General features: G+C 39.8%; 1 protein-coding gene across 1 annotated transcript; it reads left to right on the top strand.

Annotated features, from left to right (window-relative positions):
* Positions 1 to 343: 343 nt before the first annotated feature.
* Positions 344 to 19,393, top strand: CAVIN4 (caveolae associated protein 4). Its single transcript, XM_042461901.1, has 2 exons — positions 344 to 856; positions 14,059 to 19,393. The coding sequence occupies exons 1-2, from the start codon at positions 446 to 448 to the stop codon at positions 14,788 to 14,790; spliced, it is 1,143 nt and encodes a 380-aa protein (XP_042317835.1). The 5' UTR covers positions 344 to 445; the 3' UTR covers positions 14,791 to 19,393.

Genomic DNA, 19,393 nt, shown 5'->3' with positions numbered 1-19,393 from the left:
ACATTCTTTTGTAAAACATTGAATTCCACCACTACCACCTGCACCTCAGAAAAGTGCTTAATTCAAACAAAAACAACAGTGTCTCTTAACAGCCTGCCACTTCATTATTCAGCTTAATTAGTAAGTTGCTTAACTGTTACTGGATTAACTACAGTAAGTCCATTGGTAGAGAAATATATGTTCCTTCTCTAGCATTGCTTCCTAATTTTAGAGCTTTCGTGTTACAGAAAGCACTTGAACAATCACGCATGGATATTTTGTGGGTATAAATATTTGACAAGTCTCCTGGGGTGGAGTTTCAGACCCTGCTTTTGAACATTCCCCTAAAGCCAGCTGTCGAGAAACCTTCTTGCACTCGTGCCAGAATTGTCCTGCTGGAGTTTGAGCGGCTGTCGTGAGCCAGTTTATATTTCGGCTCCTGTAGACCAGTCTGAAGACGGGCAATATGGATCATCACGCAACCACCTTGGAGACAGATAAGATCCACCAGAATCGTCTCTCGGGTGTTATAGATGACGACGAAGAGCAAGATGCAGCCTTCACCATTGTTAGAGTCTTGGACAAGGTGGCCACCATCGTCGACAGCGTTCAGGCTAGTCAGAAACGCATCGAAGAGAGGCACCGAGAAATGGAGGATGCCATCAAGACAATTCAGATCGACATTCTGAAGCTTGCCCAGGCTCATAGCAACACTGGCTACACGGTGAACAAGCTGCTGGAGAAAACCCGCAAAGTGAGTGCTCGTGTCAAGGATGTGAGAGCGCGCGTAGAAAAGCAGAGTGCCAATGTGCAGAAGGTCGAGGCCAAACAAGAGGAAATGCTGAGGAAGAACAAGTTTCGGGTTGTCATTTACCAGGTAAACGTGTGCTGTTTCAAACTGCCGTAGGTTGCTGCATTCTTCACACATTATGACAGCCTCCCCAGTTGTTTAAAATAAACAGGGGAGGTAAAACAGCTTTGACAGTCTCAGGAGTGTGTTACATCTTTCTTTTTTAAAAATTGAATTCTGTCTCTGAACATATAGCAGTACGTATGAGTATACCGACAGCAAAGCACTGGGTCTATTATTAGTACTGCAGGCTTCTGAGCCAGAATAAGATTAACTGTAGATCAGCATAGACTATTTGTTGCTTTTCTGAAAGGCAATCTGAGGCAAGCACTTGGGCATCTTGACAGAGTATTCCATGTATGACTGTCACCCCTTTTTCTCCCTTCTCTCCCCAGCGGATTAACTAGAGAAATCCAGACTCAGGATTTCTTGGCACAAAGCATTGCTTCAATTAACTGCTTCATTTCCCCCTCTTTTTTTTTTTTTTAAAAAAAACTCATTTATATTTTCTTTGCTCATTACTGGCCCTTATTGTATTTCCCCTCCTTCACTTTCCATGCAGTGATTTACTTGCAAACCCTCCTTTGCATGAATATGTAGTGTTTGTCCAATTCCAGGAAAATCATGAGCATTACATGCATATCTCAAAATGATTCTCCCAAATGAGATTTTGCAAAAATTTGAGCCCTGTATAGGAACAGAATGAGCTGTTCATATGCTGAAATTAATTTCTCTATTATTAAGACATGTTCTCTTCTAAATGAAGGCATTCATTGCACATCCAGATGTTTAAAGTGCTAAATGTGTCGAAATAACTAGTACTGTACTCAGTGGCAAGGGGAGAGAAATTGTACAATATTTTTCCACAACTGCAAATCTGCGTTTAAGAATCCCTAAATCCTTCTAGATATTCAAGCTCCTTCAATCTCATTAATGACACTGGGCACTGGGAATACTTAGTATCTAGTCAGTAGAACATCAAATTCCTTCCTCAGAATAACAGCTGCTAAAGAAAAAGCCTTGGCTTGGTAGCCTGTTTGGATTTACAGTATATCATGCAAATGACATATGAATAACTTCATTCATGTAAATGGATTCTTTCTTAAATACTTCTGGGATATTCATATGATTCAGACTCTTGAGAACATTATGTCTTCCACTGTACATAGATAAGGAATGTATTCACAATAAAAGCAGCAAAGCATTGTACATTCACTTAAAAAATGCTATAGGCACAAGCAAGACAAAGTGAAACCATTCTATTCCCAGAAAACATTTATTCAACATTTCTGTATAAATGACATACAAACATAAAGATGTAAACAAAGCACAATTTACAACAACCTCAAGCATACACTTAAACATCATCATCATCATCATCATCATCATCATAATGGTATATTTACATAATTAAACTTATATTCTTTTTATCCTCAGTCTTTCTTCCTTTTATCATCTTCTCTTCTCTGTTTACCATTGAACTCCTATCAAATTCGGCCATATTCACCTCTCCCTCTTCCTTCTATCACTTCTTAATCTTCCTTCCCTTAACTCCTTCCTCTCCCTTTACTTTCCCCTAATTCTTCCTCTCCTATTCTTTACTTATTCAGTTGTTCTTACTTTCTTCCTTACCTACTCTAATTTTCTTAAGTTTCCTCACCTCTCAAGCCCCTTAAATTGGATAATTGGTTGTAATTGGTTGACCAGCCGAACAAAAAGAATGTTCAGCAATGGCTCCTCTTCATCTTGGAGAGAAGTGACCAGTGGGGTGCCACAGGGTTCTGTCCTGGGCCCAGTGCTATTCAACATCTTTATCAACAACTTGGATGAAAGAATAGAGGGTATGCTTATCAAATTTGCAAATGACTCCAAATTAGGAGGAATAGCTAATACCCCTGAGGACAGGATCAAAATTCAAAATGACCTTAATAGATTAAAAAACTGGGCCAAAGCTAACAAAATGAAAATCAAAATGCATAGATATAGGATGGAGGAAACCTGGCTTAAGGAGACTACGTGTGACAGGGATCTAGGCGTCCTAGTAGACCACAAATTGAACATGTGTCAACAGTGTGATGCAGCAGCTAAAAAGGCCAATACTATTCTAGGCTGCATCAATAGAAGTATACAGTAGTGTCTAGATCAAGGGAGGTAATAGTGCCACTCTATTCTGCCTTGGTCAGGCCTCACCTAGAACACTGTGTCCAGTTCTGGGCACCACAATTCAAAAAGGATGTTGACAAATTGGAGTGTGTCCAGAGGAGGATGACTAAAATGGTGAAGGGTCTGGAAACCATGCCTTATGAAGAAAGACTTAGGGAGCTGGGTATGTTTAGCCTAGAGAAGAGAAGGTTAAGGGGTGATATTATAGCCCTCTAAGTATTTGAAGAGGTGTCACATTTAGGATGGAGTAAGCTTGTTTTCTGCTTCTCCAGAGACTAGAACACAGAACAATTGATGCAAGCTCCAGGAACAGAGATTCCACCTCAACATTAGGAGGAACTTTCTGACAGTAAGAGCTGTTAGACAGTGGAACAAACTCCCTCAGAGTGTGGTGGGGTCTCCTTCCTTGGAAGTCTTTAAACAGAGGCTGGATGGCCATCTGTCAGGGATGCTTTGATTGAGAGTTCCTGCATGGCAGGGGGTTGGACTGGATGGGACTGGATGGCCCTTGTGGCCTCTTCCAACTCTATGATTCTAAAATAAAGACAAAGCTTCTTTAAAATTACACATAACAGCAATTTACTTCTTTTCCTACAGTCTCAGAGGCTGTGCAGACTGGCCCCAACTCCGCTCCCAGGGCAGTGTGACACTATGCACCACTCCACATGGCACGTGGTATCACAGCGCTCCTCTGGCACTGCATCCACATGATGCAACGCCAAAGGAGCACCTTAAAGCTGTGGCTATCATGCACTTTCCTGTGACTTGGAAAGGCCACGTTGGGGCTACGGCATGCAGTTGCCATGGCCTCGATCTGGCACAGCTGAAGGTGGCTGCAGGCCACCCCTTAAGGGCGGTCTGCACTGCTCCTCAGTTCTCCGAATCTAGAGTTAAGTCTATCTCTATGCACTTCTATATTTTCTATGAGGTCTAACTATCAATTATAAATTCCCATTTATTTTAATGAGAGACTTAAATATACACTTTAATCTCTTCTACTGAGATATGTGGGAAAGAATAGGGTTCAGCTTTTGCAGGATCATGCACATGGTGCAACTAATTTCAATTCAAAGTAATTATATTTAGATCAGGGTTTTTTTGTTGTTAATTGCCGTCAAATAAACTTTAGATGATGGTGACCCTATGAATGGGAGACCACCAAATCAACCTGTCATCAGTAGCCCTGGTCAGGTCTTGCAGATTCAAGGACATGGCCTCTTTCCTTGAGTATATCCACCTGCAATGCAGTCTTCCTCTTTTTCTACTGCTTTCTACCTTACCCTGCATTATTGTCTTTTCTAATAAATCCTGTCTTCTCATGATATGTCCAAAGTTCAACAATTTAGTCATCTTGGCTTTATATACATAGGCTTATAGGTTCTATTTTATCTGTAGAGATAGCCTTCAACGCAACATTTCCAATGAGTTGATTTTCTTCCTGTCAGCTTTCTTCACTGTCCAGCTTCCACAACCATGCATAGAAATGGGAGATTCGATGGCTTGGACAATCCTAACTAGTATTCAGTGATATATCTTGACTGCAGGATTTTGTCCATTTCCTTCATAACTGCCCTTCTAAGTCTTATTTTTCTTCTGATTTCTTGACTGCATTCTAATTAATGATTGAGCCTAGGTATGGAAAGTCTTGAACTATTTCATTGACTTCATCATCTGCTTTAAAGTTATGCAACTCATCTGTGGTCATTATTTTTGCCTTCTTAATGTAAACCTACCTTTGAATTTTCTTCCTTGAATTTCTTCAGCAATCATTCCAATGCTTTACTATTTTCTGCTAACAATATTGTGTTATCTGCATATTTTAAATTGTTCCTTCCTTCAATATTCATGCCTCTTTCCTCTTAATTCTACTGTGTGTGTGAAACATTCAGATCAGGGCGCAAAAGGAGATATATTTCAGCTCAGCATTGGTTGTGAAGGGAAAAACTTTTTACCATCTTGTATTCTTCCTTGCCACAGTATGCAGTTGGGCCTCCACATTTGTGGCTAAGACTTTTATGGATTTGATTAACAAGCTCTGTCTAGGAATCTCTAAGTCCTGCAGTGCAACTCTGCTGGAAATTGACTGTGGAGTTGCTCTGGAGAACCTAGAGATTACTAGAGAAAACACTTCTCTGGCCATTTGTAGGTTCTCTGTTGTCTGGCAGATGTTGACTATAAAGTTGTGCTGGAGGACCTAGAGTTTCCTAGAAAGGTGTACTCTCAGGCTAAAAAAGTAATGTTTTTTTTTGTTGGTTTTTTTTTTTTTGGCAGTTATTCCACATTCACGGGCATCTTGTACTCCTGACCCCAGCGAATGTGCAGGACTCACTGTAGTCCAACTGTATTTTCCAACTGTCAAAATTTGGCATTGACAGTCCTGATTAATCCTCTTCATCCAACTTTTCCAGCAGCTTTTAAAAGATCTCAGTTTCTATCTTCTCACTTTCTCCCTTCATCCTCTGTTTATTTTAGTTGATGCAAATGGAGTTCAAAATGCAAACGTAGTTTGCACTCAATTAATTCAACAGAGGGAGGGAAATAAAGGGGAAAGGGTCTTGCCCTTCTCTGTAAGCTCATGAAAAAGCAAAGTGTTGCAGTCAGCCCCAGATTGCCTGTTCTTCCTCATTATTAGCTTTTGCCATCTTGAACACACTCCAATGTTGTTTGCTTGTATGTGTCCCTATTTTTATCTGTGAAATGTTGGAAAGTATGTACTATATAATATGGCTTGTGATTCTGACAGTTCTTTCAAGATGGCCCATTCACGTTAAGTTCTAAACTTATTGCAAACCCAGTCATTTATGCATATGTGCTTTTTGCATCTTTACATACATGTAAAAAGAAAGAACTAAAGATAACTGACAAACTATGTGTGGATGAGTAAACCAAAAATAAAGTATTGTTTATTTCTTGGATTAGTAAGAGGTTGCCTGGTCTATAAATGAGTAGGTCCTAAATTCTATGTCATCTTGTCATTGGGATTTCCTTCTTTCTGTCCCTATAGCACTGAGAGCCACTCAAAAGTCAGCTCTGGACAGCATCCACATTGCAGAAATAATCCAAATTGACACTACTTTAACTGCCATGGCTCAGTGCTATGGAATTCTGGGAAATGTAGCTTTGTGAAACATTTAGCTTTCTCTGTCAGAGAGCTCTGGTGCCACAGTTCCCAGAATTCAATAGCATTGAGCCATGGCAGTTAAAATTATTATTATTATTATTATTATTATTATTATTATTATTATTATTAATGTATTTATGCAGAAATAAAATTACAACAAAACAATAAGAATTTATATCACTCCCCAATCCCTCCCACCTTTAAAACAATAAAAATACACATTAAAATTCCAACATGAACACAATTTAAAATAACCAAAGTGGAGAGGACCATTAAGGCGGATGTGGGAATCCTTCATGAGGTCAGGTTGGGAAGGCTGGCCGGAAGAGATCCATCTTGACAGCCTTTTTTGAAGGCGTCTTAAAATGGTGATAAGATGGATCTCTTTTGGCAGGTCATTCCACAATTTGGGAGCAAAGTAGTGTCAACTTGAATATTTTTGCAGTGCAGAAGAGAGTTTGCCAGGCTTCCAGAGCAGATTTTTGTGGGTTTTGTGCCCTCACTGCAATTCTGTAGGAGAGTTCGTTCTCTGGCCTGATTCTTCTGGATACTGCTGTTCTACCATAGCCAAAGTCCAGGACTGGATCATGCCCCACAAAAGGAGCACCTGTACAATGCACATGTCCAGCTGGCTGTCCCTTGACTATGCAGTGTTTTCAAAATAAGAATAAAGGATGCTGCAGTAGTCAGCATCAACCCAGATTATTAAGTTGGACCTATTTACCACTGCTTCTATCGCTTGCTAATTTTGTGTGTGGCCATTTGCAAGCCTCCTGAGTTGTGAGGCCCTGGGCTATAGCCCCAAGGAGCATCCCTTGATGCATCACTGAGATGAGTACATGGATGGCCAATCTACAACATGGTTACTGTTCCAACAATGAGTTTTATTGATTAGTCAACTCACCATATCAGTGATAACATACACTATATCAAGATACATACAAAGATAAAATTGAGTCACTCCTTGAACTCATAAAAATTAAATAGGAAGCGCCTAAAAATAAAATAAAACACGCATAAAATTAAATAAGAACAGATCCAATAAAATAGGATACAGGGTAAAGTACATAATGAATACAAAATATAAAATGCATACTAAAACAGATTAAAACGGGGGAGATAATCAATGGGAGTATTAGATGTACTCATTACCATGGCATGGAGCCCCGTTTTGTATGATAAATTGATCTCTCAAATGAGCAGCTTTTATTATAAATTTTGCAGTACAGCGTACTAAATGTGGATTCTCTCCTGAAAGAAAATGTGACAATTTAACAATAGGATCCCAGGTGGTCATTCTAACCAAAAATGGTTGTAAGAAGTGAGATCTCTCCTTATCATATATACAACAGTCAAACAGGATATGTACAATATCCTCGACAACTAAGGCACCACAGATACAAGTTCTTTTATGATAGGAAACCGCCCTGTTCTTACCATGGAATTCAGTTGCTAGAATCTAGCTCTAGTAAAAGCTGATCTCTGGTTCTGTGTTAGATGTAACCTAAGGTAATTTTCTGATCCAAACAGAATTTTATTTTTAGCTAACCAATTTACAACCCGCCAACAAAGCTATGTCTGATTGTGCACTAATATCCCAAAGCCTTTGTTTTAAGATTTCCTGAGCTGTATGAATAGCAGAAATAAGATAAGGAGAAAAGCCTAGTTGGTGCATAAGTAAGAATAACTAACAAACCCAAAAATTTGATCACCCAATAGCTAGTTGTTGTTCTATGCAGAGTTTAGGGAGTCTCCCTGAATCCATTTTGATGATCTTTAGCCAATAGTTAAGGATATTTATTGAAACCTGGCACTGGATTGAATGGGCCCCTAGTTCTGATCTCAATGCTCGGGCTGGTGTGTTCCTATCTACTCCAAGGATCCTTCTTAGGAAGCAGCTCTTTGTCTGCTCCAAAAGAGGTACTTTCAGATGGCCCCAAAGTTCTGCATCATATGATAAGATGGGCATGATTTTGGCTTTATAAACTTTTAAGATAGGGGAAAGATTGGAAGAGTGGTTGTAGTTAATCAGTTACTGTTCCAGAAAGCTTATATAGCATAGATCCAGGCTGGCTGTCCTGCCTTCCCTTTCTGTGCTGTGCAGCTGCAAAATCAGTGAAAAGGAAAGCAGGATAGTTGGCTCTCCAGATCCATGGATTCTGCACCCAAAGAGTCAGTCATCCATGGCTTGATTTTTTTTTTTTAATTCCAGAAAGCAAACTTTGATTTTGCCAATTTATATAAGGGATGTTTTACTATGCCACTAAATATAATGGGACCGGAGTATCTGTGGGTTTTGGCATCCATGGGAGATCTTGGAACCAAACCACAGCAGATACCAAGGGCCCATTGTACTACAGTACGCACCAGAACAAAGCATAGAGGTTTACAAGTTTATAAAGCATATTTACAAATTTGACATTCAATTGGTTTTTTGGTATAAAGATCATATCCATATTCTTTTTGAAAAATAATGTAATAAAATAAATGACCGTATTATTCTCTTTATGTCTTGTTCATTCTGTTTTTTTATTCCTTTTAGTGGGCAAAATATTTATTGAACGACATTTTGATAGGGCTTTTTTTCCCCTTCAAAATTTAGTTCTTTTTCTCTTTTTTTAAAGATTGATTTTTCCACATGAAAAAGCAATAGGTTAAGACCTCAACTAGAACAGTATTGTGCTCAATTTTGACTTGTAGCATTCTTGCCAAAATTGGCCACCACTGAATTAGACGGCAGAGAAGAGAAGATAGTAAATCGACAAGTCCCCAATTTCCAATTCAGCTGATTGAACTAGGTATTTTCTTTCTCTCTGCAGAAGTTAATTCAGACAATTAGTCCACATTTAATCTTGATGTATCTTAACTGAAAGAACCAGAGTTTGAATCTTGCATATAACTGACTGCATGCAACCTTTCACATAGTTGTTTTGCTAGTACACAGAGAAACGTACACAGGATTTCACATATCATGTAGTTGTACCTTTATGTCCAGAAGAAATTAATATTAATTTATACATTTTTCACTGACAAATTGGGTGGCTGTCTTAGTTGTCTTTTATACAAATATTCAGTTTGGGGAAAGGAAGCTCGCAGGTGACCTTTTGGTTAGCAAATCATTGGAATGGGATATTGAAAGATATAAATTGCCTCGAAAAAGTAAGCACATGATCCATTAGGACCATTTTCGGTCCTTTGCCGAACTGCTCTTCATTTTGGTGCAGTGTGGGCAGAAGAACATTTTCCAGAGATGCCCCTTTGAAGAACTGAATGTTCTCTAGAAATTCAGGGTGGGACCCTGCATAGCTGAGTGGTAAAGCACATGCTTTGCATACACAAGGTCCCAGGTTCAGCCCCTGGCATCTCCACTTATGGACAGATCAAGTAGCAGAGAGAGAGAGAGAGAGAGAGAGAGAGAGAACTCTTGCTCTTGCCAGCTGGAAGATACTGTGAGCAAGATAGACAAATGGTCTGACTCACGCAAAGGCAGATTCATTAATGAATGTAAAACAGCTGAATGTAAATCAGCCAACACTTAAAAAAAACCCAAACCCAAGTGCTCTTAATACGTTCAACATTATTTAATTCACTTAATAACTTCAGTATTTTTGAAGTGTCAAGTGTTTGTCAATCATCCCATCACTGTTGCATTCTCGTTGGGCAGAACAGCAGGAGGTGGCAGGTTTTCTACTAACACAGCAATCAGCTTTAGATCTTTCTGCATAATATGGAACAGAGGTTTGGAAATATGACACTTGAAAAGATTTCGGAAATCTTTCAAGGGGATAGCCCACTTCCCCTTGGCTACAGCCATATGTTTGACAAAGATAATGTGTTGTCAAGAGAAAAGGTATATGTCGCTTCAGTTACTTTTCTACGGTTGATAATTTCACTATAGTTGTCATCAGACCAGAATTAAACTCATTTAAACTGTTTAGTAAATTTACAATGTATCCTTGTGCACTTCTACATGAAGCTAGTTTCCATTGTTTCAATTCAAATTAAATTTTCTTTATTCTGGCCAATAACCATTGCAATTTGTATTAGTGTAATAAATGCCACTAATCATAACCAACATCTAGTACATTGTCTTCAGGAGACTTGCTATCTCCTAAGCATAGGCTGCACAAACTAGATCTTTCATGTGCTGGATCTTATTCACTATATACAGCATTTATTTTCCTTCTGAATAATGTAGCTGTCTGTCTCCCTCTAGGAAAGTTATGGTTTCTTAAGTTGTTTTTAAGTTTTTAAGATGCATAAACAGTCATTGTGGAAAAAGATGTGTGCAAAAACTTGTGAAGCATACTAGCTCAAGTGCTCGGATTAACTGTATTGCTTATCTGTGTGTATAAAATAGCAGCCCAGTTTTGTAGCTATGTAATGTTACAAGGCAGCCCTTAATTCTATTTATAATATAACCTTTCCTTAATTCCACTTATAACTATACTGAGACTACAGTAACTGCACTAATATCAAATGTTTTTTTAATTCAAACTCAGCCTATGCTATGAGGATTTAAGCCTCATAGTTAAATATGCTAATAGTCATGAATGAAGGGTCATCCTCCCCCTTCTCACTCTAAAAAGAGCATCTGGCTTCTTGGTTTATCTCCTAGCTGATGCTGCACCCAATTCACTGAATTTATTCAGACCTTTTTCATGCCCTCTGCAGGAGGCCAACTCATGGAAGGTGCAAAAGCCAATGGCCTTATCACCCTTCTTTTACACCTCCGATCACATTTGCATTAGTAACGATACCAACAAAATGGGCATAATTTAAAGTAAAATGACACCTTTTTTTTTTTTTTACTAAAACAGAGACACCAAGCAAGCAGAAATTGGTGAATGGCTTGCTCCATAAAAGCAATAATTTAGCAGTGCCATATGTGATATATTTAATTTTCTTGAAGACAATGGTTGGAAATTCTAATGTGCAGTTATGAATGCATAGCCTAAAGTTATGCATTCATGACAGTTTAGTATGCACAAACCCTACGTAGCCCCTTGTTTAGAGGATACATATGGACCATGGAAATCTCCCAGTATCCATTTATCCAGCAACTATGATCGATGGGGTCAATTCCCCTATCACCTGGGAAACAGCTGTCTGATGTTCCTCCTCCCCTTGTGTGAGTGATCTCCAACGCAAGAAGGAATTGTGAGAAAGATGAGATTCCCTGCATAGATCTGAAACTATGGTGCTTATGCATTATAACTGCCCAACAGGGTTCCAGCCATTGGGTTCGTGTGTGTGTGTGTGTGTGTGTGTGTGTGTGTATATCTCACAACATTTACCCAGTATTGGGACTGGGCCACTAGCAAAATATTAAAACCAATATGGATTAAAATTCATACAAAGACATCAGTAAAATATATTTAAATATTGGCTGGCATCCTATTAGGTAGTTATGTCATGGTAAAACAAATTTCCTATCATATAAAGTTGAATTGCGCCATTGTGTGATTGCATTTTCAGGAGAGGGACAAAGGAGAGGAGGAAAGATATTGCTACATCAATGGGGCCATTGCGAAGCAGAGCCACCATAGTGTCATGGGTCTCATTCCTCAGTGTGTTCCATTGTGTATCATTGTACAATGGGTCCTCCTGTGCAATGGGAGCCCCCACTGCATATCAGAAATCCCACTGAATGATGGGAAATGATATAGGACCTGCCCATGCATCATCATCATTCACTTGAACGATTGTATATCATGTGTGTGAGAGAGAGAGCTAATTGTCATAAAGTTACAAATCATAGCTTCTGATGCAATTAAACAATCATAGAATCATAGAGTAGGAAGAGACCTCAAGGGCCATCCAATCCAATCCCCTGCCATGCAGGAAATATAAATCAAAGCATTCCCGACAGATGGCCATCCAGCCTCTGCTTAAAGACCTCCAAGGAAGGAGACTCAACTACACTCCGAGGGAGTTTGTTCCACTGTCGAACAGCCCTTACTGTCAGGAAGTTCCTCCTCATGTTGAGGTGGAATCTCTTTTCCTGGAGCTTGCATCCATTACTCCGGGTTCTGTTCTCTGGAGCAGCAGATTTAATATAATTTAAGAATTCATAAAAAACAGAAGATAAAAACCAATGAGGCAACACATTATTAAAAGCTGATAACAGCACTTTCCTAAAAGCCTGTTGGAATGGAAAGGCTTTCACTTTCCGGGAGAAGAACAGCAAGAAGGCAGCCATCCTGGCCTCCCTAGAAAGGGGTTTTTGAAGTCTGAGAGCAGCCACTAAGAGGGCCCATCAAATATGGTTCAGGAGTGTAATGGGACTGAGAGAAGGGCACTATACAGTGGCATCACTAGGGGTGTGCGGAGGGTTCAGACTGCACTAAGTGACACCCTAGGGGCGATGTCACCACTGCTCCTTAAACATCGGCATTTGGGCAGAAACGGGCTGTGACATTTGCCTGTATCTCTTTAAAATGCTGAAGAGCATGGTGTGAGTGGGGTGAGGCTCGGTGGGAGGAGAAAGGAGAGGCCTCGGGGCTTTTTTTTAAATTAAAATTTCAAATTTCAAATTTTAATTTTAATTTTTTATTTTTTTAAAAAAAATATTGAAAAACATCACATTTTACCAAATGTTCACTTTAACTACATGAAACTATGCATATGTAAATGCATTTATCCTATGCATGTCATAACTATTACCATTACAGTCAGTGATATATGGGAATTACAGTTTAGGAATAACATTAGTACAAAAAACATCACTAAGGATTCTATATGATATCGTATGGGAGGAGATCAGTACCATGAGTTACAGCAATGGGTGATGTCAACCCTAGAACATAAGTATGGCTTATCAAATAGACTGATTTCTTCATTTTAATTCCTTGGCTTGATTATACTGATATATGGAGCCCTGATGATGCAATGGTTAAATATCAGTACTGGAGCCATTCATAGCCACAAGGTTGTGAGTTCAATCCCAGGCAGTGGGAGTGTATGGGGTGGTTTATACAGGAGAAGCTGCTCCCATAGGTAACCTGGACCCAAACCATGGAGGGCTTTAAAGGTAATAACCAACACTTTGTACTTTGCCTGGAAACTAACTGTCAGCCAGTGGAGGGATTTTAATATTGGTATGATATGCTCAGTCCTAGACGTACCAGTTAAAATAAACCTTTAACTTAATGAGTAATGATGGCTCCTCTTTTTGCATTGAAGCTGTAACTTTAAGCAGCAAACAGACAACAAATACTGACAGGTCCAAATGCTACTGACTACTTGTTTATGAGATACTTCCTGTTTTCACACTACAGGAGGCAGCCATCTGTAAGCATCCTTATTCATCCCCTTCTGTCCTTATTTCTTCTCCTTCCATAAACACTGTGTCTAAGATCCAACAGTAACAGTGGTGATGACTGAATGACATTGTCATGTTAGTCTGGAAAAATCAGTACGTAAAGAGATCTTATAGCACATTTGAGACTAAATAAAAGAAAGAAGCTGATAGCATGAGTTTTCATAGACTTGAGGCAGCTTCCTCAGTTGCATAGGGAGTGGAGTATAGAGCTCCACCAGTGCTGCTTTGCTGGGCTTCCTGGCTCCTGGCTGTGCATTGCAGTTTGTGGCTGAGAAGGCAGGGAGGCACATGTGCACCTTCTGGCTGCACTTGGTCAGTTGTAAAAAAAGGAAGAGCCATTGCCTTCCAGTGTTGCACCATAGATGTGCCCAGACACTACTCTACCCCTTCAGATGGATTTACCATGGAGATGTGCCTTGGCACTGACAGGCTATGGTTTCACCGTAGAGGAAGACTTTGCTCACAGAGGTAGTGGCTGCTTCATTTGGCAAAACCCATCAAAGTACAAATGCCATTCTTATCAAGTTGTCCACCAGCCTATGACAGCAATAAGATTCTGACCCATAATTTCTTTTGTAAAAGTGTGTTCCAAAAACAATATAATTGTGCTTTCCTTTGCAGGAGGACATTAAGTGTCCATCTTCTGTATCTGTTATCAAAGGCCGGACACGAGAGGAAAGTCTAGAAGATGCCTTCTGCCCACCAGATGATCTTTCCTCTGATGAGGAATATTTTATAGAAGAGAGCAGAGCAGCCCGGTTTAAAAAATCAGGGATAAGGCGCATCAACAATATCAAAAAAGCATTTTCAAGAGAGAACCTTCAGAAAACAAGACAAAATTTTGGCAAGAGGGTGGACAGGCTTCGAACTAGAATAGTAACACCAGAGAGGAGAGAGCGAATAAGGCAGTCAGGAGAAAGGTTGAGGCAAACTGGGATACGATTCAAGAAAAATATATCTAATGCAGCACCAACCAAGGAGACGTTCAAGAGGCATAAGAAAACTAAAGAGCAAGCAGAGGCTGAAAGTACAGAAGGGATCCAAGAGTCTGGTGTTGATACCACAGTCGAAAGTGGAGATGCTGAACCAGTCAGTGAAGAAATCTCCTACACTGAAGTGATAACTAAAGTGAAGAAAAACAAAGGTGGTGGATCAAAAGGTTCTCCTCAAGGAGAGGGCAAGATAGTGATGACTCCTGAAAAGATTGTGCTCAAACCAGAGGTCAAAGTGATGACGCCTGAAACAATCGTGCTCAAACCAGAAATAAAAGTTACCCCTGAAAAGATTGCATTGAAGACAGAAGCAAAAGAAGAGGACGACGTTCTTCTATTGGATCTAAAGCAATCGGTTTAAATGACTTAAATCTATCCACTGTGGTGGTGTAACTCTGGCAAGGAAAGAACAAACCCTTTAATGTGGCTATTCTGACCTCAAGCCTCTTCTACACACTGCAAAGGATTTTGGGGCATCGAAGGCATGACCTCCATTCATGTGGGAAACCAGACTGGTCTGTTGGACCAGACACCACATAAAGGCACGTCCTGGGACAGCCTCCTTTCCTGCCACCTGGCATCCTTCAAATTTTGGTTGTAATCCTGCTGGGTAATTCCAGCTAAAGTAGATCCTTTCAGTTAATTGCTGAATGGTGAGTCAACACATAAGAAAATCCAACTGATTTGAAGGCTGTGCTGGAGGTGGGACTAACAATAGGATTTAAACCATTTTTGGGCTACAGTTCCCATCACCATAGGCAGCACATCAGTACAGGTTGGGATTATGAGAAAGGTGGTCCCAACCAGATTTTAAGGATGCCAGGAGAGGGAAGGCTGGTCTAGTCCAACATGCCCCAGCATTTTGCCAGAAAGGTTAACAATAGCAGATAGTTTGACCACTGTTTTCAGTCCTCTTCTTGAGGAATCTCTGGTAAATTCTAAAGGAACTCTTGGAGCCCATGACTACTATTTCGAAGCTTATGATGAAATGGTACATGTAGCTAAAATGTCATAGCTATGTTGTCTCCCAATCTGATCCCCTAAAACCCACTTTAAAAGCCAGACAGCTGTACTAAGTAAAGGAGTTTTCTGGTGTTGGCGAACAGGGTGCTGAAGGATGATGTATTCAGCTCCCTCTTGCCAGTGGGCCATGATACCACACTGAGGCTTGTTGGTAGGAGGGGGCTGGATGTATCCTTGTTCAGCATCCTTCTCACCATCACCACAGATTTCCTTCACATGGTCCAGCTGCCTGGCTTTTAAGGTGGATTTTATTTTAAGGGTATTTGTGGTAGTGGCAATGGCACCACAATTGTAGATGTGATTATGAAGCAATTATGAGGTCATTAAGTCTGGATTATGACATCATAACTGCCTAACAGGATACAATTCATGTATGTTGATTAAATTACTGAGGGGAAAAATATCTATGTGCAATGACTGTTTTAATTTACAGTGGAAGTGTGGGAAGTGCAACCCTCCAGAGAGACTGTAATTCCTATGAGCCAGAGCCACAACTAGTGGTGAGGAATGCTGGGAGTTGCAGTTCAGCAACATCTGGAAAGGCTGCGTGCTGCTCACCTGCAACTTACAGGCTGTGGGTATTCCTTTATCACCAGATGCCACTCCAGTAGAAATAAAGAACTCAGTTCCTTGGAGGTTTACACATAAATGCCATGTATCATCATAAGTCAAAGGAGATGGAAGTCCCCTATATATTAATGGCATTAATTCCTTCATCAGTCTTTCTTCCATCTGTATTTGATGCACAGTGACAGACAAACAGAGTAAATCTCATTAAGTGACTCATTGGACATCACAGACAGATTCTTCATATTAAGTGGTTGTGGTGGGGAGTGGGAGAAATGAATCTGTCAATACATGACATGATTCTCTGGAAGAGTATGGTTAATTCTTTCTCTCTTGTACTCCCCCTTGCTGGAAGAAAAGTTGAGATACTGTTGTCAGGCATTGATCAGACAGTTACATTTACCGTCTGTGATCAGGAAATGAGTTGGTTAGGGAGGTGAAGGAGGGTTCAGTGTTAGCAAATCCATGTTTGCAGTAGCAAGAGAGGAAAGCAGAATAAATAATGAAAAAGCTGTTCAGAAACTGAAGGTTGGATCCAGATGAACTATTTTATGAATGGAGGTGTGCCTTCCATTCATAGAAGGCCTTGGGAACCAGCAGATTCTCTCTGCTGCTGCAGGAGGAGGAAAGATGATCAAGAAGATGCATACCAGGTTTACTCTAGACTCCTTGTTTGTAGCACCATTAAGTCAGTTGTTGAATGGTGAATCCAACTAATTCAATGGATTCTAGACTGAATTTTTGTTTGATCCAACTTAGTGAGAAGGTAGTGCAAGATTCAGATAAGGGATATTGAGAAGATTCAGGGGTTAAAAAGAATACCTGATTTAAATGTAAAATGTTTGAGCATTGCAAATCCATATGGGGTTGTCAAATGCATTAACATCTTTCAACATGTACAAAACTATGCCACCAATTCCTTTCATTTATGTTAATATTTGCAGCCTCTGTCTATCCTGCAGCATTTAAGTGTCCTGGCTCTCTGAACACCAGTATTCAATGAGTATAATGATACAAGTTAAATGCCATTTTAAGTACATAATGCCTTTTAAAGAAAGGTACCGGTTGCTTTGACAGATTAGCACCAAGCCTCAAAACCACCCTTGAAATGCAGTCACTAGAGTTCATTCTTTCTGATGGCTTCAACATTGACTCTATTCAGGGTTAGTGCTGCTTTATGTTTTAAAAACCAAGCATTTTGATCAAGAAATGGTGGCATTGTGTGACCTCTATGAATTCTGTAGATTACACCAATTTGCATATGGTTATAGTTTGCATTATTCATCCTACTTCTACTATTTTGGGGAAAAGGCAATGAGTAATGCAGGGTACCAAAACTCTGCCCTTGACTACCAGAATTTCTACTGTCAGAGGATGTACTCCCTAGCTGTTTTTTCAGTCCAATGGGCTAGAAATGTTCCCATTAAAAATGGAAACTGGGATGTTCAGGACACCAGATTCTGTGACCAATATGTATGTGCTTCTTCAAACAAAGCCTTACCTATGATAATCAGAATTTTGAATGCACTGTATTAGCCCTAAGTTATGGAAGGCAAGGAACAGTGGGTTGGTGGAGTAATGTTACACCGCGTCTTTGATGCTGCAACAATTTCAAAGTGGATTAATGTTTCCATATCGGGATGAGTGACTCAATCGGAATGGAAGGTGCACAAGGCAGACTGTATCGCGAAAAGGCTGTTATGGATGTACTATGTTTTTCATATACAGTACTGTAAATGGTATCAAATGGGGGAAAAAAGTTGGATGGGACTTGTTGGTAGTTCCTTCATAGGATATGCTGACATGTATATTTTGCAGCTGGGTTAGGTTTCATTAAGGAACTCAGATCAGTTTATGATCTTGTTTATCTTGTACTCTGCATGGTTTACTGTTTATTCTTTATTTGGAAACAGGGATTAGTTCTAAAAATATTAAAAATGAATTAAATTATATTTCTTATATATATTAATTCAGTGTTACAAAAGAAAATATTCTCCTTGGAGGCTGAGTTTTTTGTTTTGTTTTGGGATGGTGGTGGTGGTGGGAAACAGAAAAACAATCCAAGGAATATTTTTGCAGAAAAATCAACTGGAATGTAGTGGATAACCTTAAATAAAAATCATGACACAGAGCATGAATTTGCCTCAGAAACCTTACATACGAATTTAGTGGCATATTCTAAAATAATTCCATTGGAGCAGAATAATATGAGCCCTAGACTCTAGGACCTAGAGAATGCGTATTGTGATCTAAATCAGTCATCACACAGATGCATTTGAAATCAACAACAACAGAGACTATTTCCCCATTACCACCCCTCCCTCCAAAAAGGATACTTTTTTCAAATTGTTGGAACGAGATTAAAAATAGAAAGTTTTGGGGATTTCCCTCTGCCCACATCAACCAATTTTGGATCCTTTGCTATGATCTTGTTTAGCCCCAGCCTTCAGAAGAGTGAGGAGAGAGATTGAAGATTAGAGCAACTGTGCATCATTGTCATTGTGCATCAGGCATCAGTGTGCATCAGGCACTTTGCTGGTTCTGCTGCGTAGTAATGGAACAGTACCAGATACAGATGCTGCTCACTATGCAATTCTAAATCCTGCAGATATAAGTCCACTATGAAGACACAATGGCCCAACAGGGTTCTATCCCCCTTTCAAGAGCCGAGAGGGAAATTCACTTGCCATGCAATGTCACTTAGTGCCACACCTCAGATTAATATGTGAAATATTTTCCCAAATATTTTACAGTAAACACGTAGGTGTTGCTTTAAAACAGGTGTTACACATTACAGCTAGTCCTATCCACATTATATCCTTGCTCCTTTAAAAGCATTATTTGGAAATTAAAGTCATTTGGCCTTGAATAAAATGCATTCCCCCGTACGAAATTATGGAACTAATATTTTGCATTTCAGGACATTTTCTAAAGGCGTTAAACAGAACTCCCCACCCCCAGCCCCAGCAGCAAAACTACTTTGCCACAATTACCTCAGTTTGAAGCAAGGCTCAGGATCACCATTACATTTGGCTTGTACGCAGGTTTTGAAGCGTGATATCAGGAAAATTACTCAGAAAATACTGTTTGTACACAGGGTTATTATGTTCGCTCAATCACAGCCTGTGCAGTAGAGACTACAAGGATATTTTCTTGACTGTATAGCTTCTGTACCAAGCAAAATGTTGCTTTAGGGACAGCTGATGCGTAGCCCACTTTCCTGACCGAATCTTTGGGCTCTCCAACAGGCATTTACTGTTTGCCTTACCAAGTAGCACGCTGTACCTTTAGTGGGCATATCCTACTTGGCAATTGCCAGGAACTGTCTTCTTGGCATGCTTCCTGGAATGAATGCTTGGCAGCAAAGTGGCCTG

This window comes from Sceloporus undulatus, chromosome 4, assembly GCF_019175285.1.
Source record: "Sceloporus undulatus isolate JIND9_A2432 ecotype Alabama chromosome 4, SceUnd_v1.1, whole genome shotgun sequence".
In the NCBI taxonomy this organism is placed as follows: Eukaryota; Metazoa; Chordata; class Lepidosauria; order Squamata; family Phrynosomatidae; genus Sceloporus; species Sceloporus undulatus.
The sequence above is the reverse complement of the archived record's forward strand: the minus strand, read 5'-3'. Positions and strand labels throughout refer to the sequence as shown.

Bases quoted from the DNA above. Each gene is read 5' to 3' on its own strand.
- CAVIN4 (XM_042461901.1), top strand. From the start codon at position 446: ATGGATCATCACGCAACCACCTTGGAGACAGATAAGATCCACCAGAAT. The intron at 857-14,058 runs GTAAACGTGTGC...TTTCCTTTGCAG, and splicing joins TTCGGGTTGTCATTTACCAG to GAGGACATTAAGTGTCCATC.